This window comes from Echiichthys vipera (genome assembly GCF_963691815.1).
Source record: "Echiichthys vipera genome assembly, chromosome: 3".
Classification (NCBI taxonomy): domain Eukaryota; kingdom Metazoa; phylum Chordata; class Actinopteri; order Perciformes; family Trachinidae; genus Echiichthys; species Echiichthys vipera.
Window position 1 is genome coordinate 13,632,732 of NC_139828.1, and position 27,976 is coordinate 13,660,707.

At 41.5% G+C, this 27,976-nt stretch overlaps 1 protein-coding gene across 1 annotated transcript; it reads left to right on the plus strand.

Annotated features, from left to right (window-relative positions):
* Positions 1-7: 7 nt before the first annotated feature.
* Positions 8-27,976, plus strand: qsox1 (quiescin Q6 sulfhydryl oxidase 1). The gene is made up of 13 exons (XM_083940428.1): positions 8-491; positions 2,026-2,126; positions 3,622-3,670; positions 3,838-3,940; positions 5,411-5,501; positions 5,755-5,900; positions 9,057-9,191; positions 9,275-9,404; positions 15,869-15,991; positions 18,272-18,410; positions 19,614-19,790; positions 24,510-24,671; positions 26,004-27,976. Exons 1-13 carry the CDS (start codon positions 197-199, stop codon positions 26,816-26,818), a joined length of 2,466 nt encoding a protein of 821 aa, XP_083796554.1. The 5' UTR covers positions 8-196; the 3' UTR covers positions 26,819-27,976.

The window sequence follows — 27,976 nt, forward strand, 5'->3', positions numbered from 1 at the left end:
AACTCGCCTGACATTTCATCCTCACGTCAAGAAACGAGCATCTGGACGGAGAGGTGTTGTCTCTTAAAGGACTAACTCGAGGGGCGGACCCGTGGAGCCTGCTGGCCGGGAGAAGAGAGGGAGAAAAGTTCTGTGACACGGAGGTGAAAACTTGGTTGCGTTCACTCACGGTTAGCAGCAGTTTGGACGGGGGAAGATGGCGCGGCGCAGCGGCCGTGCCACGTCTCGGTTTACCGGAGAAATACAAATGAATCGCAGAAAGATAACAACATCCGCAGTTTGGTTATGTTTTTGCCTTGTTTTCCCTTCTGCTGCGGAGGCGGCCGGACTGTACACAGCCTCCGATCAAGTCATCTTGTTGAGTCCGGAAAATGCGGAGTCGGTTTTGATCAACTCCACAGCGGCTATACTTGTGGAGTTTTACGCGTCGTGGTGCGGGCACTGCATCGCCTTTTCTCCCGTTTACAAAAGTCTGGCGAGAGACATCAAAGGTTGGTACAGACCCGGTGCAAGTCACGTAGCTGCTGCTGTTACAATGGCTATTCATTCTGAGTGTTAGTCCAGTATAATCATTAGAGCTTAATCCTGTTTGTTTGCAGGACTAAACATGACTTAAGTCTCAATAAATAAATGTATAATTAAATCAATTTATTCATGCTTTTTTTTTTATTTCAGCATTTATTTATTTACTCATTTATTTATTCGTTTATTTATTTCCAAATGTATTTATTTAAGCATTAATTTATTTCAGCATTTATTAAATCATTTTTTATTTCAGCATTTATTTATACATTTTTTTATTTAAGCATTTATTTATTTCTGCCCTTTTCTATTTATTTATTAATTTATTTATGCATTTATTTGTTTATTTTTTCAGCATTTATTTATTAATTCATTTATTTTAGCACTTATTTATTTCAGAATTTATTTAAGCATTTATTTATTTCAACATTTATTTCAGAATGTATTTATTTATGCATTTATTAAAGCATTTATTTATTTATGCATGTATTAATTCATTTATTTCAGCATGTATTAATTCATTTACTTCTGTATTCAGTTATACATTTATTTCTGTGTTTATTTATTTATGCATGCATGTATTTATTTATTTATAATTTATATTTGCATCTATTTGTTCATACTTAAGTCATGTTTAGTCCTCCATATGTTTCACTCTATGTTTTATAAATACTTTTCAGAGTTAATTTTATTTGCATAAGTCAGCAAAAAGACATTTTAGGACTAATAATCTATAATACATTAGCCTTAACACTGTCTATACATCTCCCTGCTATTTTTTATCATCTGCATTGAAACAGAGGGAGAACCAAGCTGTTGTTTCTGTCTTTTGATTAGAGCATGTGATGTCATGAAGGGCTGTTTTATTCTGGCTCTCCATCACATCCTCTAGAGGATTTGTCTCTGTAGGTCACCATGAGCCAAAATAAATATCACAGAGACATGAGACTAAATATAATTAGGAGGAGGATAGTTGAGGGGAAAGTTTCTGGTGATGGCAGGAGACCTGACACAGTCATGGGGTATTTCAGTCCTGTGTTTCATTCTCACACACACAGGGAACAATGGCAACTGATGTCTTACCATGCTATCAAATGCTTTATATTAGAAAAAATAGATTCTTTATTGTCCTTTCCAAGAAAATATGTTGCCACTGTCTGTACAAGGCCTCCCACAAGTACAAAGATAGTAAATAAATACATTATACACAACACCATAAGCTCATGAAAGACATCAGATACATCCGCATACCTTGATGTTCAGTTCAGTTATTTTGTACCAGGGACGCTATCTGGGGTGATTGTTGCCTGTAAGGGGTCAATAAACAGATTTTTTTTCTTGACATTATGGACTTCTTGTGCATTGATATACTGAAGTGAATGTTGACACGCTACATGGCACAATGACAACACCAGACCCCATCCAGTGTCAGCAGACTGTTGAGGGTGCAGTAGACGGTACACTAAATATTTACTGTGGCTCTATTTGATGTCTGTTCTTCAGAGTGGAAGCCAGCTGTGGACCTGGCAGCTGTCGACTGTGCTGCACGAGAAAACGTGAAGGTCTGCTCTGACTACAGCATCAGAGCGTACCCCACTCTAAAGGTATTGATCATTATAAGCTGATGACACAGGCCCACATACGGTTCGGTGTTCCCCTTCTTTCATGATTGCTGCTGTAAGAATAATCACTTTAGTTATCCAGTACAGCTGGTCGAACAGGAACAGTTGGGATTACTGTGTCTGTTGACGACCTGAGAGACTCTAAAAGTAATTAATTAATTAAAGTAATCTAAAGAATAGGCAAAGCACATTTCCTTTTGTTTTTCTGTACAGTTACAGCTTCTCAAACTATTCTAGTCTTCTATGATACTCAGCTGAATACATAGTACATTTATCATCCTTTCGACTAATTGATAAGATAGATAATCACTAGTTGCAACCCTAATTTCAAATGAGTACTATTTGTTTTTTTCCTTAATTTATAAAGAGAGAAGCAGATGCTGTTGAAACAAAACTTTTAAAAAGCCCTAATTATTTATCTCTCTTTGTCCTTTATTACATGACTTGACTAAAACAATACATTAGAAACATCTCCACCATATTTCAGCCGTACTGTGTTCTTTATCTTGCAGTAGCACAACAAATTACACTCAGAAATAAAATATATCTAGTCTCTTCACTTCTATTCAATACACTTTCTTAAAAGACCATAAAATCAGGAATGTTCACAGTTTTCCTTGAACGTGTCTGGGAGCTGTCTTTTTCCAACACTAATACGTTATGTTTGATTTTGATTCACATGTAGTATATAATGTGCATAAGCATGTGTGGGAACAAAAGACTTATTTGCAGGTACCTTACAAAGGTATTCGATAAACCTGAGTCAATTCAAGAGTAAAACCCAGCCCAAAGTGATCAGACTCTATCCTATATTTTAGTGTGTTTTAGTTGACTAGTGATGATTTCAAACAGATTTTGACAACAAAAAATCAAGACAAAACCTGTAGGATCCACTTAAAAAATATTATTAATTAATTCAAGAGGAGGTTTTCTCCTTGTAAAAGTACTAGTGTTAGAATTCAGTGTGATTTTAAAAGGGTGTATATATCAACTCTGAAGCTCTGGATGTGAACATGACAGATTGGGGTTGATTCTGAAGATGCAACAGTCTAATCCCAGTGCAGTTAACTTATGCATGATCAGCAGCCACACTGCAGCAACACTCCAGCTTCAAACATCTGCATTTGTGTTTGTAGCATATCTGATTAGTCAGCAGTAGTGTGCGTTTCAGACTCTCTCCTCTGTGTCATCCAGCGAAAGCCAATAAAACAAAGAGCTCCTTCTTTTTGAACACACAATGGAGCTTTATCATCTGCAGCTCATTTGAACCAGGAAGGATTTAGGGGTCAAGGCGGGCAGAGGGGGAAGCTGCCCCCCCCCCCCCCCCCCACACACACACACACACACACACTAAACATTACACAACATCGCTTTGCTTCTCTCATGGCCATGTGAGGGCTGTTTCATCTGATCTCACTTCTCTCTTTCTCTCCACTTCCTATGTAAACCAAACCTTCTCTCTCTTTCCCTTTTGCAGTTCTTCCATGCTTATTCCAAGGCTGGTTCTACAGGGCAGGCTTTTAAAGGTACTACTACACACACAGAAACAACTCAGGCCAGTAAAAAAATAAAGGAGCCCTCGCCTTAAATGTTCTTGCATAGAGAACATGCAGGTGTTTGTATACATTTAGTCATTAGTGAATGATAATCAACAGCAGAGGATAATGTTCTCTTGATGCTCTTTGACCTCCAGCTTCCACTCATGATGTTCGGGTGCTTCGTCACAGGATCATAGACAAACTAGAAAACCATGAGGAACCATGGCCCCCCGCGTGCCCCCCACTGGAGCCCACCAGGTAAACACACACACACACAAAGATGTTTTATGTCAATTTAGGTAATTTTCATCACACTGTTGTTTGTTCAGGTGTTAATTTTGGAATTGAATTGACTTTATTGATCCCCAGAGGAGGGACATTTGTTTGTCACAGCACCACATAACGATAAAATACAAAAACACACTATATATTTAAAAACAGACAATATAAATACTCTAGGCACGCACACAACATTCATTCATTAAACATTTGGTCAGCTGGAATGCACAGCTCTGGAGGCTACATGTGTGTTTTAAAGCTTGATGGCCTCAGGCAGAAAGGACGCGCTGTTTCGGACATGTTTGGTTTTAATTAGTTATTTGATGCTATAAAAACGGGGTGACACGCCATGATTGACAGCTGTGACGATTATCATGATTGGTCTAGCTCTACCACACTGACACTAGCTAAAATTATGCACAACATGGCAGCGCCCTTATCATTGATAGTTTGGTTTCACTTCTGTACAGTGGGAGGAAGTAAAGCCGCCTCATCCATCTTTATATACAGCTATGTTCCATCACTTTGAACTGACTCTAATACATTTTCATTGTAAGAATTATAGCAGTTAGATTCTTCCGAGAGATTTTTTATTTTTATTATTAAGTGACAAATGCCAGTGGTAAAGGCTAATCTAATCTATTTTTCTGCTCTACTGATGATAATATTTTGATTAAGAAAATATGTATAACTGTATTTCACAATATGCTAGTAATGTTTTTGCAGCTTTGTAGTCGAGTATGAAGTTGTCAATAGTAAAGTTTCATATAGAATAAGGACTAAGTGAGTGCATATTCTTTCTCACACATTCCTATCGCACACGTTTATTGAACTGCTGTAGTCATACAATCCCACAGCAGTTTTGTGAATTATAATTCTATGTTTAGCTGCAGTATTTCTTCTGTCCTTTGTTGCAGTCATCATTAGCTGCTGTACTGTTGTTTATTAGTGACAGAAATGTTGACCGAATGTTTCCACGAAGAAGAAGAAGAGTCCCTGCTCTGCCCGCATACATGCATGTATTTAGACACAGGCACTGCACACACAGTTTAACATCATGGTGGTGCAGGAAAAGGAAGCAGGAAGTCAAGTTTATTTCTCTTTTTAGATTTAAAGGGAAAGTAGTGTCTTTTTCTTTCTCGTAACCTTTTTTTTCCTTTTATAAACCATCATGCTTTCTTGCTGCACAGCTATTGCTATAACCAAATGAAGAATCTTCAAGTGGAAATATCAATAGTAATACATTAATAATAATTGTTTGATTGTGGGTGCTCTTAAGATAGAAATATTCTTGTGCAGAGATAAAGAAGATCAAAGGTAACTCAAACATCAGTAAAAAGCCTATCAAAATGAACTAAAGTCATCTAAATATAATATCAGAATTACCCTTTTTTTTCTTTTGAGATAAAATATGTCCAGCACTTATTTTATTCCTCCTTTTGATCTAAGCCAAGCAGAGATCGACAGCTTCTTCCAGACGAACAACGTTCAACACCTGGCTCTGATCTTCGAGAAAAATAAATCCTACATCGGCCAAGAGGTAACAGCTCAAGTTTCCATCAACCTGAACCGTGTGTTTCTTTTCTCTTCTATAATATTATTTCTTTATGTGCAGCTGAAATGATGCTTCCAGTTTCTCTCCAACTATGTGCATCTAACTTCAGCCTGAAAGAGAAAATGTGTGGTCAAAATAAGCTGTTGTAATGTTCGATTGGAAAGGACTGGATACGCATAACATAATAAATGGATATGTTGAAATATATCTATTAAACTGTGTGTACTATGTTCTTCAGGTAACCCTGGATCTGTTACAGTTTGAGAATGTGGCAGTGCGGAGAGTCCTGAGCACTGAGGAAGGTCTGGTAACCAAACTGGGGGTGACTGAGTTTCCATCCTGCTACCTTTACTCTCCTGGAGGCAACTTCACCAGACTCAAAGTGTGAGTGTCTGTGCAGTCTTCAGCTTTCACTGCATTACACGGTGCTCAACAATTTATAATTACTGTTAATAATTATTGTGAATTGTTCAACCACTATTTAAATAGGAAGTCATATTGAGATTAAAAATCTCTTTCACAGGTGAGACCTAGCCAAAACATGCTCACAAAGCAGCCTCAACACGTGACAAGAAACAGTTGTTGTTGTTTTATTAGACAATTTACAAGGACTGGATAGTTGACATAAGGTTGTTTCACTAACAGATCTCTCTAACTCACTAGCCCCTCACTGTAAGGGCAGTCTACATTATATTAAACAGGCAAACTGTGGGACACATTCACCTCTCTCGACCATAACTTAAGCATTTGTCATCATGAATATGCTGTTTTTTATAAGGCATTCTTTAAAACAGATGGTGTGTTCTTTTGTCTTGTGTGTGTTTTTAAGTACACAATATTTCCTGCCTCGTCCTGCTTTCAGCGACACCACACCTAGTGTGTTACACCAGCCGGATTTTGGTGTGATTGTGCCGTGAGGGAGGGAGAGGTTACACCCTTATCATTGTCTTTGGTTCATTAGGTTGGCTGACTTTGTAATTTCAGCATAACTCTGTCCAACTTCCACCTGAGCAGAGGTCTAATTAGCTAGAATAAATGAAAATACCTGTCTTGATGTGCGGGGCAGAACTTGAATTTCTACAGTGTTCCTCCTGTTCTTTGGTGTCGTACTTACAATGTGTGACACAGGAGACTGAAGTCAGCGCAGACGCAGACTCTCTGTCTGGAGGTTATATTGTTCATTTACTTTCCACACTAGCTGGTTTGGGGCTGCCCTAAAACTGACAAACCCACTATGTAAAAATGCAAACGGAGGAGGACAGATTGTGGTTGTGCCATACTATAATAATAACAACCATGGCTACCAGTAATAAGCGCCACCTCCTACAGGATATAACAATGCATTTTGCTTGACTTAAGAACATCCACAGTTGCATATTGTTATCTGTGAAGTACAGGACAGTAATCTGGTACAAACTTGAAAAATAATGTTATTACTGTTCTGAATGTGTTTTTCCATCCACCAATCAGCATACAAGTAGTGCAACAGGCTGCATTTACAAAGCCTACACCTGATGTAGGTTTAAGAAATAATGTTTCTCCATCCTCTATTGGGAGAATTAGCAGGATACACCAGTGAGCCAAAGAGATGCTAAACTGTTTTATATTGAGGAAGTAACATTTTTTTAAATCAAGAGGGTGGATGTGGTGTGAGAAGGCGTGAGGCGAATATGAGCTTTCTGTTTACATCTGTTCTTTACCTCATACATTTTGATATTTTTGCATACATCTCAATACGTTTTACAGTAATTTCCATTTAGCTCGATCTGAATTATACAAACACCAGGTTTATTTCCCTTTGGTTCCTATTGTTCCACGCGTGAAGACTTAGCTGTCTGCCGTAAAACCTTTAGCGTGTGCTCATTATCTGAACCCTATTCATGAGAATACTTTTAAACATCTGGCCTTTTAATGGGATCAGAGCATCAAAATCGCTCCCATTATTCACTATCATAAAGCGGCACTGATCATTCCTCACCCTGCAAATTCATCTGCTGTTTCTGCCTCTTTGTTTGGCTGTTTCAATAACTTGGCATGCAAAGAGGACTCTTTTTAGTTGACAAATGCAAAAAGGAAATGATTTATTGCTGATTTATTTATTCACCCTCCATCTCTCCCCTTCCAACCCCCCTCATCTCCATCACTGTACAGAGGGGAGGTTTTTTAATTTCTTGCATGAAAACAAAGCCATTGCTTTTCTGGCTTCACCTGCCAAACAAGCCCCAGCCGCACACGGCGACAGATGGCCTCCCATCATCACTGAATGTCTGATTGATCCTGGGAGAACAGTGTGTGCCTGTGCTCCTGTGTGCCTGTGTGTGTGTGTGTGTGTGTGTGTGTGTGTGTGCGTGAGTCTGCGTGCTTGTGGGCGCGTGTGCGGGGGCGTCTCACATTCGTCATGCATGTAATGTGCGCTGGTCCCAGGTGAATGCATTCCCTCCCAGCCCACCCTGATGCCTGCGTGCCCTCCGGCCCTGGGGATCGCTGGATGAATGGCTCTTCCTCCACATCTGTACACTCCCACCAGACACACAGGTGTAATTGAGTCCCGGGCTGGTGTGAGTGAGCGTGGGCCCAGAGTATCCATCCTCCTTATTACCATCCTGTTCTAGTTTTACGATGCTCTCTCTCTCTCTCTCTCTCTCTCTCTCTCTCTCTCTCTCTCTCTCTCTCTCTCTCTCTCTCTCTCTCTCTCTCTCTCTCTCTCTCTCTCTCTCTCTCTCTCTCTCCCTCCCCCCCCTTCTCTCTCTCTCTCTCTCTCTCTCTCTCTCTCTCTCTCTCTCTCTCTCTCTCTCTCTCTGACAGGGGGAGAAAGCAAATGAGAGGAGGATGTGAGGGTTGGAGAGAGAGAGAGGGGGGGGGGGCATTAATGGCTGTGGTTCCAGTTGCAGGGTTATCACATGGCTAAATGATCAGCGATCTCTCTCTCAGTTCCACACTACTACGCTACTCTGGCACCATCTGCTCAGTATTTAAAATGTATTCCTGTAAGTGTGTAAAATATATGGCCACGAAAAAACACAGGTCATAAAACAATATTTATGGCAGTGGGCTGCTGAAACAAAAGGTTGAAGTAAAAAGAAATGATGCATTTTTTTAGGTACCTTGCAGGATTAAAGCTATGATATTAACACATGGCTGTACAAACTGGGTTACGTGTGCACTATACACTAAACATTACAACCACATTTGTTTGTCGAACATCTCGTTGCAAAACAGTGGGCATTAACATTCTGCTATAACCTTGAAAAAACCTTCACTCTTCTATGAAAGGCTTTGTACAAGATTTTGGAACATGGCGGCAGAGATTTGCTCCCATTCAGCCACAAGAGCATTAGTGTGGTCCGCCACTGATGTTGGGCGACGAGGTCTGGTGTTTCAGTTGATCACAAAGGTGTAGGATGGGTGAAATTCTTTCACACCAGACCAGAGAAAACATATATTTATGGGAAGCCTTAGAGGGGTCTCCACATACTTTTGTTCATATAGTCCATGATGAGTGCCCTAAGGTTCGGTCTCACCTGTCCTTCTCTCCTTTAGCAACATTGAGGCTCGTGCTTTCTACTCTTACGCCCTCCAGAGGCTGCCAGGGGTAGTGCGGTCAGGAAAGCCTCCACCGGTCAACGTAGACGTCCTCACCAACAGCACAGAGGAGCCCTGGAGACCCTTTAACAGGTATGAGCAACACATGCTTCTCTGTCTTTATGTCTGTTCATTCTTGTGATTTGTTGACATGAAGTGTGTAATGGTGTGCCCAGGTCCAGGGTGTACATGGCAGACCTGGAGTCAACGCTGCACTTCTCTTTGCGTGTGGAGTTGGCTGCTCATACCGTCATCAAAAGAGAGGCCCTGACTTCTCTCAAGAAGTACATCTCTGTCCTGACAAAGGTAAAGTAACCTGAGAAAGAACTTCATACACACAAACGGCTGTAATTCCATGATTTAAAGTGTGTGGTCTAAAGTGTTTTTAGGGCGTGTGTATGAATCATTTATCTTACTATCTAAATAATGCGCCCTTTAAATGTAAATAAATTCTGATGGGACTTTAGACCAGGTTTTTGTTAAAATGGCACAATCGCTTTCTTATGATAGCAATGGGCCAACACTGCGCCTGACCAAGCCTCGTTTTAAGACCAACACACCCATGGGCACACAGAAGGGCGCAAGTGGGTGCTGGGTGTGAAAATGACAACTGCATTTGTCTGAAACTATCAATGACAGTTGCGCTGCGCACTGCCAACATAGAGCCCATACACTACACACACACAACATGAAATTGACCAAATGATATACTTTACTTTATCTTACTCTTCACTTTCTAGTTTCAGAAACATTCCCCTAGCTGTCCTTGTCACCAGGGGACAGAGGATTGTTTACTGGTGATCAGGAAAGAAAATACCTTTTGGATTCATAGGGACATACGATCTGTTCAAACTGATTTGTTTCTATGAAGAAAAAAAATCAAGAAATTGTCTGGAGATTGGTCAGAAAACCAAACAATCAGTGTCTTCACATGTTTTAAGTTCCAAGAGTCAAAGGAACATCCAGTCAACAGAAATGTGTAGTAACAGCAGGTCACCACTAGATGGAGAGTTGGACAGCATAAAGACTGTTCACAGTGTACATTTGAGTTGTTGTTTTGCAGCCTTTAGCTCGAGGTTCCCTCTTCATAACATGTTTTTATTCCTTTAGAATCCATTGGATTATTTAGCAAATGTACCTAATTAGTTGTTTTGTCCAATGCACTTTTGTTTTTCACCACACACTTACACACACTATTGAATGCAGAAGTGGAAGCCATTGACTAAGGCAGGAGCACAAACACTCTCTTGGGTATTGTTGACCCTCTTCATGTTGACTCCCAGGGGGACTGAAGCGTGGCTGCCACCCAGGCTTTACACAGACACAGCCACTACCCCCCTTCCTCCTCTTTCTCCTCATGCAGTTTTCCTACTTTAGGTTTCACACGGGCATCTCTTTTAACACTTTTATCAGTATGCCAGTCTTCTGTGGTTCAACAAAACATCCCGTCCTCTTTTACCTCCTCCTTTTGCATTTCTTTTTATACTTTTTTCCCCAGCATCTCACTTTGTTTGATTCATCTCCGGCTTCTTACTTTCTTTCATCTTTGCACTTTACTGATCGCATGCTCTTTCGTTCCCTCTTGTCCTCGCTGAAGTGTGCCAGCCAGGCAAACACGGTGTGATGATGAGGCCTGACCCACTAGCCCTGTCCCTATTGGCTACGCACCAGCCTGTCTCACTGCCCTAGTCTGCCACCAATCTCACTGATTATATCTCACTCTCTAGGGAGGCCTTGTAGCAAGCTAGTGTGTATCACTGTATGTGCGTGTATGAGGGAGGTGTGTGTGCATCTGTGGGATTGGGGGGGGGGGGCAGTAGACCTCTGACGCCTCCCCATTAGCTCCAGTTTGTTTAGTCAATAGCAGCAGGTCCCTGTGGTATTTTTAGCCTGTCCCCCTACCATGATGGACCAGCCGCACAGCAGGGCTTTGTGCAGCCAAGGAGGCTGTCATTGTTGCAGCAGACATCTACTTTTGACAGTCTTTATTGTCGTTGAACTGAGTGATCTCGCTACAAATACCCTGAATCCCCCAGTTCGAGTCAGCCAGCTTGTTAGGAACGGTTAATGTAAGACAATTAAGATGATGTGGAACCAGAGATTTGGTATGAGAGTGGAAGATACTTGCAGTGTCAGGAAATGCCTTTGAGCCAATTGGTGCGCTTTGAAAAAAAGTAACGCGTATTTAATGAATACATTTTTATATTAAGTTCCATATGATGAAGTTCATTCGGAATATATGAGAAAATTTAAATTAAATGTGTTCTTAGGTTAGAAGAACCCTGAACTGATGTTGTTTTTCGCCTACATCATATGACTGTTGATTGATAGAGAAGTTATCTCACTCTTATTTACCAGCTGTGACAGTGACGCAGGTATTGTTTTCACCTTGTGAGTCTGTGTGTGTGTCATCATGGCACGGGTCCTGCGGTCCTGGAGACAACTACTGTAGCGGAAACTAACACAGAGGAACTTTTGAGTATTTTTCCAGGTGCAGTCGAGAAACGTTACAGGTGTGCAGTTGAGATCAAAATAAAGACAGAGTTCAGTGGTTGTGGTCTGAGTAAGGGCACCAGAAGTAGGGGGATAGTAAGAAGGGAAAAGGCCATTGCCTCAACAGTTTATGCCCCTAGCCCAATTTGATGTTGAGGCTGCTGTGATGGTCTGTAGTTCTTCTTGATAACTTATTCAACGTGTTAAAATGAGTCATGAGATTGGATTAGAGTGACTCATGATGTCCTCCTGATCACAGTGTGGGAGTGTCATCACTTCACAGTGGTGACGCATTTCCTCAATCATGACACAATTTATTTAATTAATTAAAACTGTATTTTTAGTGGAGAGTGTATTTACATACATCAAGGGTGTATTGCGATGTGCAATTGTGCATTTGTGAAGGGGCTGCAACAAATTATTATTTTTATTGCTAATTACTTTCTTGATTGAATTGATTAATCATTTTATCCTCAAAAAAACAGAAAACTGTGAAAAGCAGTCCTATGCCCAAATAGATGTTTATTAAAAAAAAACACTTATATTCCCATTTGAGAAGCTGGATCCATCGAATGTTTGGCATTTTTGCTTAAGAAGGATTTCTATCTAAAAATAGTTTGAGTAATTTACATTTGAGAACCCACAAAGTCTGTGTGTAAATAAATATGTATTCATCTACATTTATGTATTATCTTTTTTTTCTCTGACCTAAAAATACTTACACTCGGTTCTGTCCAAGAATTGTAATTCCATGAATTGTTGGTTTCTTTTATCATCCCATCACTGCATCTCCAACCAAACATGTAAACATGGGGGCAGATTTTATTTTTCTATGTTTTTGCACCCGGTCAAAATATTACCAGATTTACTGTCTTGTCAGGCTGAAGCCGGATTTATGAAGCCTCTACATGTATATGAGGATTAAAAAAGTGGATCTTGGGAAGCATGAGAGCATTACAGCGGGGTTTTTAAGGATTACACCTCTATCCTGCTTTTCTTGAAAGAAGCCCTTCAGCCCAGAGGGGCAGAGGAATAAAACAAATCATTAAGAGGGGGGCTTTGTCCTAAAGGGACACAGCCTTTGCCCTTCTCACGCCAAGGCTCAGGTCATAATATTCAACAAAGACAAGGACATTGTCTGCTTTTCTTAAAACCAGTTGTCCATGTAAAAATGGATCCTCTTACTGTTTTAATAAGCGATTTAAAAACAATTGTTGATTCATTTGACTCTTTTCAGTTGTAGTTTCCCCTCAGTGGCAGTAGAAAAGAAGTGGTTTCCACTTTGTTGCACGTGTCTGCAGCACTTACCCCCCACCTCATGCTCTCCAGGGTGGATTGAAGTCAGATTATATCCAAGGGGCCTCACCCATGTCTTCTGCCCTGCACCTTGCCTGGTTTGCCCTGCTCCACCCAACAGATGCCTCCCTCTCGGGACCCTCACCACGAGGGGCTTGTGGTTTCTCAAGTGCTGCTGATACTAATCGGATCAGGGATGACATATTGCCGGGGTGAAGGGGATTGTCATGGTCATGGTGTGTGTGTGTGTGTGTGTGTGTGTGTGTGGTGTGTGTGTGTGTGTGTGTGTGTGTGTGTGTGTGTGTGTGTGTGTGTGTGTGTGTGTGTGTGTGTGTGTGTGTGTGTGTGTGTGTGTGTGTGTGTGTGTGTGTGTGTGTGTGTGTGTGTGTGTGTGTGTGTGTGTGTGTGTGTGTGTGTGTGTGTGTGTGTGTGTGTGTGTGTGTGTGTGTGTGTGTGTGTGTGTGTCATAATTAATTACTAAACACTTACAATGTTTTCCAGAGTGAGTATTCATGAAGGAGTGCATCTTAAATGTAGAAAGCAGGCAGCATTATTTTAGGTATCACGTTTTCTTCACGTGTGTTTCATTCAATTTGAACTGTCGCCTCAAAGTGTGGGCTGTCTTTTCTTCATCGCCTTTCACTGTGTTTGGCATGTAATTCATCAGCATATCAGTGAAATATATTTGGCATATTGATTGACGTTGTGCATGATCAATGGTAAAGGCCAGGGAGTCTGACAGGATTGTAAAAAAAAGAGAAATCAATGTAAGGCATACGGTGATGAAAACAGAGCAACATGACACTGGCTACATAAATATAGTTTGTACAAATAAGAAGTCGAACTGGGTGAACATTTGAGTTTTTAGGCCAACTCCAGACCCAGAGAGATCATGAATAGTGTTGCTTTAGTGATGCTGAGTTAAACCCATTAGTGGGGAAACACCTGTGTTTTCTTTTCTGGTTAAATTCATATGGCGGTTTAATGAGCTTTTCTGACTGGACCTCAGATCCAGACCTAAACCTATTATGACTTTCCCAGTGTGCAGCACATATCAAAGGCCTTTGTCTGCTCTTTACATCCCTGTGTATTGTAGTGGTGCTCATATCTTATTTATTTTTTATCCCCAGTGTACGATTGACTGTGATTCTTAGTTATATAAAGCAGCTGCTTACTTTATGTATGTACTAACCAATTCGTTGATATTCAGCTGTTTATGCACAACGACAGTTTTCGGCAGACCATGTTGATGCAAGGTGAAAGGCACTGCATTGGACAAGGAGATTTAAGCAAATCACTGGGGGTCGGGTTAAGTGGTCAGGGTGTAACACACACATCCTGTTAGAGGGTGATGAACAGACGGCTGAGCCGAGGACTGAAAGGCAAGATGGTCAGTGTGTGCAGGTGTATTTAGTTGAACAAATGGTGGAGGCCAGCTTAGTGATGCAAATGTTGGATGATGCAAGCTCTCTCTCTCTGTTATCTGCTTTCTCTGTTTTTCTTGTATTTGTTCTCTCTCATATTCCTCACAACAGAAATCTATAGTTCTCATGCAGTATGACAAGAACTATGATTCAAAAAGGATGAATGGTGTTGAATGATGCTTTTACCTTGTTTTGCTGTTGCAAAATAAGTAGAGCTGCAACACTTTCAATAAATCTTAGTTGATCAAACAAAAATTATGTTGCAACTATTTTGATAATCAAATAATGATTTTAGTCATATTTGCTTAAACAAAAATGCCAAACCTTTGCTGCATCCGGCTTCTCAGATGTGAACGTTTGATGCTTTTCTTTGTCATACATGATTGTCTGAATATTTGTTTTGGGCTTAGGTTCCGACAAAAAGATGTTATTGACCATATATGAAATCAATCACTAATGAAAATAAGCATTACTGTAGTTGCAGACTTAAACAAAAGTTACCATGGATTTGCTTGTTCTGTAAGTCTTGGAAAAAGCTTGATCCCTTTGCTGTGTCTATTTATGTGAAACAGGACAATTATCATAAACTGTTCCACAGAGAGGCTTACAGTAAGAATAGGAAGCACATTTAGCTAAAATTGATTCAAGCGCTCCTTTCTGAAGACATCAGCTGTTTCTATTGTCAGCACCGTATGTGTGAAGACACGTTTGCCTGTGTCTGTCTTTACTCTGTCATCACTGGTCTCAGACACCCTCCAGCTGGATTTCCTCTTCTCTTCAAAACCTAACCTCGGCTAGTTACAGTATCATGTTTCCTCCCAGTTGTGGTCGTTACTATGGTAGTACTAGTTTGAAAGGATGTAAATACACATCAGGAGGAAGCACTGAGTAGACCGTGGCTAAGCGGTTGTTAGTGGCTTAGTAAATGGATCTCAATGAAGGAAGAGGCTTACGTTTGGGTGCTGTCATATTTAGTGAGACAACACTCAAACCGCAACTTGTGTGCAGCATGTAAACCTCATGCACAACATAGATCAGGATGAGTTGGAAACTGATAATCTAGGTTTTATATGTCTGCTTTGTACATTGTGTGTATTAGTTGGACAAAAATCATAGATCAAAGATGTAAATGTTGATTTGAACAATGCATTTCAGGCAAAAGGAGTGTAAATCTAAATGTGCATCAGTGTTAGCACATGGAAAAAACATGGTCATAAAGCTTTCATGAATACAAGATGTATACATCAAATATTAGTCTATCTTTTAAAGATATTATGTAGTGGAAAGTGTTTATCATTTAGATTTTCATGTGTTGACTGAAAAAAGAGCTTTAAGACTAAATTAGATTTTATAAAGTCTACTTTATCAGTGACTGAAAATGTGTTGGGCATTTCTCACTATTTTTCTCTAATGAATAAATAAATCAGAAAAATCGATTAAGAAATAATTGGCTAGTTGAATTCCTTCTTGCATCCAGTCAAAATCAACAGTTTTGTTTCTGCCATTTCTTAAAGTTAACTCCTGTTTCCATTGTGCTCTGTTGTTTTATGTCTGCAGTACTTTCCAGGTCGTCCAGCGGTGATGAACCTTCTGAAGTATGTGAACTCTTCGCTACAGAACCAGACCGGAGATGAGATTTCCTATGAGGCCCTGAGAGAGATACTGGACAACAAAGCTCAGGTCAGAGTCAAGAAATGATCCAAAAAGTTTTGACCTTATGCGTCAATATTGCGATGAACTTGTGGCTATCTTTGGTATTTATTGGACTCCGAAGTAGTCTGTCCATCAAGGTGGTACATTAATACAGTAGTACATTGTAAAATTGAGAAAAAAGAACATACTTCTCCGAGCCTGAGCAGGCAGAAATCTTTAAGGGGGAGGAAGGGAGACAAGAGAGGACCAGACCGATAAGCAGCTGCAGGCAGAACAGAGAGCAGGGCATCACAAAATGCACGCAGACTGATGTGAGGACGTCTGTCTGGGAGTAGCCTCTTCGTTCCACTGAGATATCAAGGTCACCTGTCAGTCTGCAGCCACATAATCAGTTCAAAACCACCTCGGAGTGTTTCCTACTCTCTCAAGGAAATGTTAAAATGTGAAAATTTCTATTAAGAACCAAAGCATGAGTAGATGAAAACATATTTTATAAATATCCAGATATTTCAATATGTACTTTGTCCTTGTCTCAGTGCCAGCACATGCAGCTGAGGATCTATGTGCTGTTGTCTTTGGAAGGAAGCCTGCGTGCCTCCAGTACCGCCCCTCACAAATTGAAAGAGTCACTTACTTACATCATTAGCTTTTAGCAGGCAAATCAATTGATCAATGAATCAATGGGAAGGTATGAATAGACTTCGCCTCAGAGGAAATGGACTCACACATGCCTACACACACACACACACACACACACACACACACACACACACACACACACACACACACACCAAATCTTTACTATTGACATATGAGTAACCCTGTCAATCACACCAACGATGGCAATGCAGTGTGGCGAGAGAAATGACTTTATGTCAGAGAAAATATGTTATTGGATTCAACTGTGGCTCGTGGTTAGAGATCTGTATAGCTTCTGTTCATTAGTGGAGGGCTGAGCCATTAACCTGAGATTGACTTCTTATTGATCAAGAAAACTAGTACGTGGTACAGCTTTCATTGAGTTGAACAGGTTGGGAGATGCTGGAGAGGATCTACTTTTTAGAGAATCTTTGGAATTCATTCTCACTGAAAGGACAAAGGGCCGTCCACACCAAGAACTATAACGATAAAAATATTGTTTTTAACATCGTTCTTGCTCAAGTGAAGTCCACACCACAATTACAACGACAACGACAGTGGCAACAACATCGTTTACTCTCTCTCTCTCTCTCTCTCTCTCTCTCTCTCTCTCTCTCTCTCTCTCTCTCTCTCTCTCTCTCTCTCTCTCTCTCTCTCTCTCTCTCTCTCTCTCTCTCTCTCTCTCTCTCTCTCTCTCTCTCTCTCTCTCTCTCTCTCTCTCTCTCTCTCTCTCTCTCTCTCTCTCTCTCTCTCTCTCCGCACCTCTGTGGTGCTGAAAGACACAGCACCATGACTGTGCAGCACAGCCGCAGCTACTTTACAACTGTTTTCTTATTGGTATCATTCATATTCTTATTAATAAGAACAATGACAGTTAAAAGGGGAATCAACTGCTTTATAATTGTTGTATCTCTCGTTTCTGACTACGTCTTTTATGTAAGCTAATTGATGCATTTAGGAAACCCATGCAGAAAACGAGGCAGATGTGGAGCTCCGGCACAGCTAGAGCACGCAGCGCGTACTTGGCACCACTGTTTACAGAGCGTTATCAATCACCAGGGTGGATGCTCACATTGTTATTGTCATAGTAATAGTTTTTATTATAGTTATTGTTCTTCATGTAGATGGCCCTTAAGGCTGTTCTTCATTTTTCTTGTTGTCAACAAATCCCATGAAAAGGCCAAAACCATCAGTGTGTCAGTGTTTCTCTCAATCCTTTCCAACTAAAAATGGGTCATGTATATACAGTATACTTTAAGTTTAAAAAGAAGGTACAATTTCAACCGGGCATCCTGTTCTTTCATATTGCATTTCTTATATTTTTATCCGTGTATAGTTTGCTGTGATTCCCAACCATGGGTTATTGCACTTGTAGTCCTGTCTGTCATAATAAAAGAACATGTCAGTGCACCAGTGAGGTGTTAATGATTTTGGTCAACAATGGAGACATACAACACAGAGGAATAATCTATTGCAAACTTTGGTTACACAGATGAGACTTGTTAGTGGGATCAATTCATTGTTGGTTTTGGCCTTTTTGTGGGATTTGACAATACGAAAAATATGGATTATCACAAGACTGATCCCTTAAGCTTTTTTTCTTTGTTTCCTACTTCACATTTGTCAGTAATTTGTGTTAAAGTGTTTGTTTTTCTTCCTCTCTCTCAGTTTCCAGACACTGCTTTGCCTGAAGGAGTGAGGTGGGTGGGCTGTCAGGGTTCACAACCCCACCTGAGACGTTATCCTTGTGGGATGTGGACTCTCTTCCATGTTCTCACTGTCCAGGCCAAGAACGCAGGAGGCACAGGTATATACACACACACACACACACACACACACACACACAGTTTGTATTGCTGTGAATGAAAAGGGCCATTGAAAGTTCACAAAGACAGGGGTGGACTGAGGATGAGGGCTTTGTGAAGCTTTGTAAACAAATTAGCTCAGGAATGTTTGGTGGACTGCTTTTTTCCCCACACTGACCCGATTTAATGGCACACGCAGAGAAACTAAAACAAATATCATGATGATGTTTTGACCACAATTCTTTGATTTTTTAAATAATTTTTTTTCCCCCACTTTTTTATAATTTTGTCACAACTAAAATTGAGCCTAATTGTGACAGTGTGAAAAGGGATTATGTTAGATTAGGGGAATGTGAGTGGTTAATAAAACAGGCAGATGACCGGAGGCTCCACCACTAGCAGGGATGTTAATCTCCCTTAACACACACACACACACACACACACACACACACACACACACACACACACACACCACACACACACAGAGGTTAATCCCAAGGTTTACGGACCATCATGTGACCTGCAGATGGACTGGCCAAAAGGGGCGTCCATCTGGCCCCCCACAGACCACAAGCTTAATGGTTGGATACACATACATACTGTACAGTATTGACCATAACATGAGACTCTTTTCACGTACACACACTGCATAGATTATTTAAAGGTTTGAACACATTATTTAAAGGTTTGAATTCACACCCATCATATTTTCATATAAGGCACACACTCCCACTGTCAGCAAAGTTCATCTGAAGGTCCTGTTAAGCTGAGAACAAAAGCAAAGAGTTCAGGAAAATATGTTTGTGGACTGTTGAAGTCCTGAGACAACCGCATGGCCACCATTCACACAGAGGGTTAACCATATTAATCTCCAGATTGGGTTATCCCATTCTCATAGATAATTCATTTCAATATGGGGTTAACCCAGCTCTCTGTGACTCCTGGCCCACATAACCGTGGGAATCCAGGAAGCTATGGACCGGCACTGCCATTAGCAAGCTTTCAGGCTACAGCACAGGACATAGAGACAACCAGCTTTACGAGAGCAGGTGATTGTGCTTTAAATAGGAGATGACTGATTTCTACAGTACTTGTTGAGTTTGTGATATTGTTTTTATTTGTGACATGCACAGCATATTTCTCATTTTGGTCAGATAACAGGTGCTTAACATTGACTGACAACATAAAATGTCATTCCCCTCCAGATCCCCAGGAGGTTCTGAGTGCAATGAGAGACTATGTCCACAGTTTCTTTGGCTGCAAAGCGTGTGCTGAGCACTTTGAGACCATGGCGAGGGAGAGTCTGGTGGAGGTGAACACGTTGTCGTCAGCGGTCCTGTGGCTCTGGTCCAGACACAATCGTGTCAACAACAGACTGGCAGGTAGGTGTCAACACCATCATCTGTAGCTAGAATCTTTTTGTGCAAACTAGAGGTGACTGTTAGAGCCTTAAAATCATATTCATCTTCCATAATGTGACATATTTCTGAGTCCCCCTTGTATTGACGGAGTAGCAAGACCTCCACTGTCAGCCAAACATGTAGAGATTCGGTTTCGATTTAGTACCTTTATAATAAATAAATATAAATACATTTCCCCTGGGATTATTAAAGTATTTCTGATTCTGATTAGAATAGAACGTGACCCATGCAGACAAGCACCTAAACACTAGATCTTTTTTGTGTTTCCGCCACAGACAGTACTCTTAAATGTTGGCAGGGTTATTCCTGGATGGTAAAAGAGCTCCGGACAGCCATGAAACAAGCTCAAAAACCTTTTCATTTCTCACTGCTCCATACAGCTTTCACTGTATTTCCTCTTTACGGATGATGCAGAGGAACATCTGCACTGTTTCTAGCTCAACCTTTTAGTGTCGAATCAGTGTGCTAAGTACCTCAACAGATAGAACGGTTCTTTTGTTACCTGCCACAACTTTTGCAAATTGAAATGGAAAAATAACTGTTTTATGTTTTAAAGCCTGAATGAGCTGGCCTGCTCGGTAAAAACAAGACTTTGGCTACTTAGAGAAGAGGCCCAGAACAGAGCCCTGAGGGACCCCAGTAGTAAGATTCCTTTCCTCTCTCCATAGTCCTCTTTTCTCTATCCACCCATCCACACCATGGGATCTTAAGCACTACCTTACTGAGTTTGGGGAAAGATTTTAAGTTCCAGTTTCCTCTCATGATCAGTCTTGTGTAATAAGACTAAGAGGGGTGAGGGGAGGAGGAAGGAGGGATCCTCAGATCAGACGCCAGCTGTCACCCCGTCTTAGTCTTCCAAGTTTCATCTGCTTCTGCCTCACCCATTTTCTCCTGAGCCCCAATCTTCTGTCCGTCTCCACACCCCACTGTCCCCACGCTATCGCCAGTTAGGTATTCCTTATTCATATGTCCTCTAGACTTATTTCCCTAAATCCTGCTCTTTCACCTTGTCCTCATAGGTCTGTACCCCTGCACTCCACTGAATTTCTATCCAGGTCATCCATTTAAACACAGCATAATGACCACTTGTTAACTTTTAGTAGGCCGCACACAGAAATTAAACATCTTTCCTTTTTGCATCAGAATGCACTTTTTCTAGTTTCTCTTCTAATCCTCTGTCCAGATTTGTCTCTTTTCTTGCTCTGTATATAAATGTACAAAGTTGTTTCTCTCTATCACACTTTTTCACATCAATCTCAAAAGTATTAAACAGCTCCTAAGCATCCCTCCTCCCTTCTCTATGTTCATATGATTTTATTAGGCACAGGGCTGTCATTAACAGCCCACTTTGTTAAATCACTGTCTTTTGTTTGTGTTGTCTGCCCCCTCTTCTATCTCAGGGACAGCTTGTGTCCTGAACAGCAGGGGCCAGAAGGACACCCGTCCCTGCGAGTGTCTGCTCCCCAGACACTTAAACACTATTCAACCCGCCACCTTCATCCATCCGTCTTCCCTCTCTTCCTCTATCTCTATATCTCTCTTTCCACTCGTCCTCCCCTGGGACTCATATCCTGCGCTTGACAAGTAATGGCACAGCATCCTCGCAGGATGGGTCCCCTAGGAACCAGCCTTCGTTTTGCCCACACACACGCACACACACAATTCCCAAGGTATTGTGTGACAGCAGGTGGCAAACACCATGAAACAAGCCACACACACTCCCTCTCCTTTCCTCCCCCTCCCACACACACGCACACGCACACACACACAGCCTTTCCAAGCATGGGTCAAGTTGTGGCGTGTGGCAGGGGGAGTTAGTCATGGTGGAGGGCGAGTTGGGGGTCCACAGGGGATAAGTCGGGTGAATCAGAAGGAGAGAGAGGGAGGAGACGGGGGTTTGGCTGTGTTTGTAGCAGTGAGTGGTGGCGTCTCCCTGAGGAGAGCTCACTCCATCCCTCCATCCACTCAACCCCTCCTCTCCCCTTTGCCTAAAGTGGAGCTCTTTAGCAGGCCTCCCCACCCCTCCTTTCAGGAGCAGCCATGCATGAAAGAGCAGCTATTTGTAAAGCGGCCGAACAATTAATTTAGCTGGCAACAAAGAGGCCCCAGGGCCCTCAGCCTCCTCGCAGCAGCAAAATTAAGACCGGTGGCAGCTCAGTCCTGTTGCTGCTTGTCAACAGGCTGAGACTGATTCACATTTCTACGGACAAAACAGCAGCAGGCCTGGCTGCCTTCAGGACTGTGTTCACATGCAGCACAGGGTTTGTGCTCTTCTCCATGCAGAATAGAAACAAAATATTGGTATTTATTGGTGAATATAATTAGATTTTTCCATACTATACTACAACAATGCCAATTGTCAGTATTTGACAGTTTTAGATTTTATGGAAATGTGTGCTCCAGACACATTTGAGTCGGTTTCAGTAAAGGGATCGAGGTTCGCCCAAGTGTTCGATTTGTCATACAGTCAAACAGAATTCCTGGTTTAGGTTTGGTCTGGATTATTTAAAAATTATTTATAAAATGTCTGACATCATGCGCACTCCCCAGCAGCCACGATGGCTTGGTGTGCCGTGCGGTGTAGGTGATCCTCACTTACAGAATGAATGCTGACGTGCTGAACAATACATATTTATACCTGATGAATATGTATGTGCGGCGGTGATGACATCTCTGTGACAGGCCATTGTGGCAATCTCAATATGGCTGGTATGGCTAAAGTCACCCTGGCCGCAAATGTGGCAAGCTGATTAGAATAAGGAAAGAGATCTGAGGCATCTGTGGTGTGTGTGTGTGTGTGTGTTTGTGTGTGTGTGTGTGTGTGTGTGTGCGCGCTCTCACCTGCTGAAATGTATAAAAGCCCCCACACACACCCACATGCTGCAGCCCATCCAGCACACACTAAAATTGATGTATCCTTTATGTAAAGTACTGTATGCAGAGTACATACACACGTGCATATGACTGAGATTAATCTTGAGCAGCGGTAAGGGAGGAGGAGGAGGAGGAGGAGGGGGGGGGGGGGGGTGGAGGTGGTGGAGGATGTAAATTGACAGTGCTGTAAAGTGACAGACTTGCTGCTGCTCTCCTTTTTTTCTTTTCTTCTTTTCACACACACACACACACACACACACACACACACACACACACACACACACACACACACACACACACACACACACACACACACACACACACACACAAACGCATTAGCCTGTTGGTGGCAACAAGCAATTTATTACTAGGTGTGTATGTGTGTGTCCTTGTGGGCATTTGTACAGTGTGTCTGTTGTGTATGAGTATTTTCCCTGTGTATGCCTGCTCCTCTGCCAGTGTGTGTGTGTGTGTGTGTGTGTGTGTGTGTGTGTGTGTGTGTGTGTGTGTGTGTGTGTGTGTGTGTGTGTGTGTGTGTGTGTGTGTGTGTGTGTGTGTGTGTGTGTGTGTGTGTGTGTGTGTGTGTGTGTGTGTGTGTGTGTGTGTGTGTGTGTGTGTGTGTGTGTGTGTGTGTGTGTGTGTGTGTGTGTGTGTGTGTGTGTGTGTGTGTGTGTGTGTGTGTGATGAGGGTAGTGGCTACATGAAAGAAAACATGTTAAAAGAGAAAGTTTCTAATTCATTATAAGGGCAGCTCCCCTCTGAGGTTTCTGTTGCTCTCATGTTCAATTTGGAGATTGGAGCTGCTTTCAAAGGGGTGTGAAGGGACAGGTGGTCCAGAACACCAAGGTGTGTGTGTCTCTCTCTCTCTCTCTCTGTCTGTCTGTCTGTGTGTGTGTGTGTGTGTGTGCGCGCGTGCTGTCCACTTTGGCCACATCTATTATCTCACCACCCCTCCCACTGGGACATCCCAGAAGCCCATTGATCATTGTTAGACCCTGTCATACACTCTTTCTCTCTCTCTCACACACACAAATATCAATCCTTAGATTACATGCACACAAACACAGACCAGATGATTTACATATACACACTTAAACACATACATACACATATGCATATAGGCACTTAGATTTTACGAGCACTGTGACAAGATCAAATGGGTTCAACACAGATTGCATCCAGTCCTCAAAGCACTTACATCTTCAAGTAAATGCACCAACAAGGAGAATAAAAGAAACAACAATGGATGAAGCGGCTGACTGGGCGCTTGTTGTTCTGCGATTCCTTTATGTTGCAATGAATCTGGACCCATGCAACATATTCTGACCTTGTATTATCTACTATCAGTTAATTAAGAACTTCTGTGACTGTGAGAAAGACGTAGTAGTGGAAGAATTAGGCCTTTTTAGTTTAATCACTTAAGAAAAAGAGTACAATGGCAGCCAATGTACTTAGGTATCACAAGTATGTATCACAATGCGTCAAATGATCTGATTTAATCAAGTTAAACATTCTGCAATTAAGTCAGCAACGTAGTTAATATATCTGTCAAATAAATATAGAGGAGTAAAAAATAGTACTTGAGTAATGATGCTGCTTGTGTAATTGCACTTAAGGAGCCAATAATATATGTCAGGAGATTTGATTCTGTGGCTTTCACAATAGAGGGTTTTGAGTTTTCAGCCACCCAAATTTCACAATTCACCACTTCATATTGCTCTGTGCTTGGTCTTCTTCCATTACTAAAGGGATCAGGACTCTGTTGTAGAATACGGTAACCTTTAACTTCTGTGTCTGTCTCTGCAGGTGCTTTGAGTGAAGACCCCAACTTCCCAAAGATCCAGTGGCCTTCACCAGAAATGTGTCCAGCCTGCCACTCGGTGAAGGAAAACGGGGATCACATGTGGAGCCAGGCGCAGGTTCTCCCCTTCCTCCTGTCCTACTTCTCTTCCAGCAATATCCTCACAGGTACAGGTTAATGCCATGGTTCCTTTTCCGAAGAGCTCACATCTCATGAATTCAAGGATTTTACCAAAGTGCAGAAATGTGTCTCTTCCTGCCTGTGTTTACAGTCTAGAGCTCAGTACACATGAAATCCGTCTGTGTCTTTCCTCTTTGTTATCTGTATGTGAAGCAAGCTGTTCAATAAAAAAATGTCCAATATGTTCTGTGGTTGCTCTGTTTAACGTAATGCTAAAGCATGTGTTGTAAAATATTGACATTCAAGTGAAACACATGGGAACAATGTTTATGTTACGACTTGAGGGGAATATTTTCTCAGTCAGGAAGTATTTTTTCTGATTATTACCAAACCGCATGAATGCAGCACAAATCTTGCAATGTTAATAAAAGTGAAAAATAATTTACATATCTGTATATATCCTTGATTCGGATCTGCTTCAAAATGTATTAGGTTCTTCTTTGGCCAATGCTTCCCTCTTCCTCCAAATTTCATGAAAATCGTACCTGGAGTTTTTCTGTAATCCTGCCGACAAACTAACTGAACCCAAACATAACCTCCTTGGTGCAGGAAATAATGCCCCAAAAAAGAAGAGGGAAAGAAAAAAGGATCAATGTTTTTATTAATAATTTTCAAACCACATAATTTCAAACAATAAACATCACTAAGTTGCAAATCAACAAGGAGGGAAAAAAAGAAAACATTTAATAAATTACCTTTTTTAAAAGATTCCCATGTCATACTTTCAGTGTTTGCACATTGTGTCAAGCTCAAAGACGGTTCACATTTATTAAAAGGAGTTCAAATGGGTCACTTACATTCACTCCTCACCAGCCACATTCATCACATTACTTAAACTGAAACTCTCACTAATTCTTGGATTAAAACTAAGACCTCAAGAGTGTTTACAATTATAAAGTAAGTAATCTTTTCCAGAGGTAGTGTTATAGAGTGTCCTTTGATCCATTGATTGATCTGTGGTTTAAATGTCTTCTTCTAGGAGAACAGACCTAGCATTATAAACTTGTAACCCATTATATTCTCCAGAGCTTGTATAATTTCCCTCAAGAACTTTCACTCATTTTTAGTATGTAAACTGTATTTATGTGTATTTCATGCTGCAATGTGTTTAATCTGATGTTGCCAAATTCTATCAAATGGAGATTATATCCTCTAATATCAAATCTTCTCTAAATGAAAGGTTCTGAGCTTAAGTAAACCTTTGCACCACCATTGATTCAGATGAACCCAGTATGATAAATAGAGACACCTAATTCTAGATCAGAGGTGATGACCTTAGAAATAATGTACCGCTGTCTTTCTTTTGCTCGCCCTGTCAGATTACCTCGAAGATGAAAGCCACATCCTGACAAAACAGAGGGAACAACAAGCTGCGAGGCAGCAGCGAGCCTTAGAAGCTCAGAAACGTGTAGAGAGGAGACCCAGGGAGGCCTTGGACTCCGTGACACATCCTCTGCCATCGCAACCGGCTGAGGAAGAGGAGGAAGAAGAAGAAGAAGAGGGGCTGCAGGATGAAGCAGATGAAGAGGAGGAAGGTGGGGAAGGAGCAGCAGCAGTAGTAGCAGATGAGATGGAGGGTAAAACATCTGAGACGACCCCCTGGGCCAAACCTGAAATGGAGGTGGGTCGAGGTCGGGGACAGGCCCACAGGAAGCCGAGCATCGTGGGGATGAGGATGCGGGAGCTGCAGGAGGACATTGTGGATCTTGATTCATTCGTCAACCAGCACTACAAGGCCAAGGCGTTGCGGGTCGCTGCCTCCAGCCGGGTCAAACAACGCACCCTGCAGAGGAATGAGGAGCAGGAGCCAGGGCCTGTGTTTGGGCTAGGCATGGAGCTGGACGCAGGGCTCGGGATGGTCGGCCTGCAGCCTATGGAGGCGGACTTTGTGCTGGACGCGGGGCAGCAGAGAAATCGGCTGCAGAAGCGAGAACTGGCGGGCCAGTACTTTGCTGAAGAGGCTGAGTTGAGCCACAGGGAACGCTGGATGTCTGTGCTTAACATTGGTTTCTCTAAAGTGGACATTAGCCTTTGTGTCATCCTTTATTTCCTGTCCTCCATGTGTCTTCTGGCCATGTACCTTTTCTTCAAGAACCGCCTCCGGCTACGGCGAGTGAAAGTAGCTTTGCCCTGAACCAAAGTGTATCCAAATTGAAGCTGAGCCAGCAATGATTAACGTTCATTAGGTTCATGTAGGCTAAGGTTGGGGTTAGAGTAAGGGGATGTGTCAAGATTAGGGCGATCTTAGGTGGTCCACTTAACTGTTACCTACAGCCAAAGTAGGCTGCAGCGTGTTTTACCATGAATGTCGTGGTTATATCTAACTGGAGAGGAGGAGAAGGGAAAATTAGCTGATTACCTTCCAAATCTTTGAGTTATTTATCGTTACTTAATCTGGCCTCCAGAGCTTTTTCAGGTAGCACCTCAACTGTGGAAAATCTGTTCATACATAAGTGGGTTTATGTTTAGAGCTATGGATAGTCCATCTTTTATTTTTGTTTTACCACTTGTGAAGAATCAACTCAAACCCAATATGAGATTAATTTAATTGTTTCATTTGTGTGACTTTAATGCAACTAATGCATTTTTGGGTGTGTTTTTTTTTTCACTGAATGATTTTTGTTGCTTCACTGAAGTTATGGTCCTTTTTACTAATGTGATTGTTATTTGTTTTTTGTTTTTTTATACCTGATGGTAGGGCGATGACCTCCTACACTACGTCCCTTTATACTCTGACCAAATTCTTTTTTCAAATTTCTTTTTATTTACACATAAAATATATTTGAATCATCTGAACTTAATACTCAAATAGGTTATTCTTTCATTTCTTTTTTTTTTAATGGTCTGTTGTATCTTAAATTACAGATTTTTTTGTGCGTATCAAGTCAATTTATCAAGTATTAAATGAAATGTTTCTGCATTTAATTTAATAATCAGATCGTTTTACAAAAAACAGTCCCAGTCCCGAAATGCATTGTGGGTTTCTACGGTTTGTTGTTGGCCTGACAGCTGCATCGTATTGTTGAATACTGTGACTGGGCCAGCAGGTCCAAACTAACTTTCACCAGAGAAGAGCGGCTCAGCCTTTTGTTGTTCCGCTCCTTTGAGGTGTCTTACTGTACATTATACTGAGCATTATGTCACGTCTTAAATATTACATCACACTGCTGAGTCCACATAACAGCTACTCTGGTTGTTTATGAAGTGTTGTGGAGCGACGCATATGTTCACACTGGACAAGGTTTTAGAATAAGCAGGATTTGTTTTTTGCTTGTGTCCACGATGTAAAGCC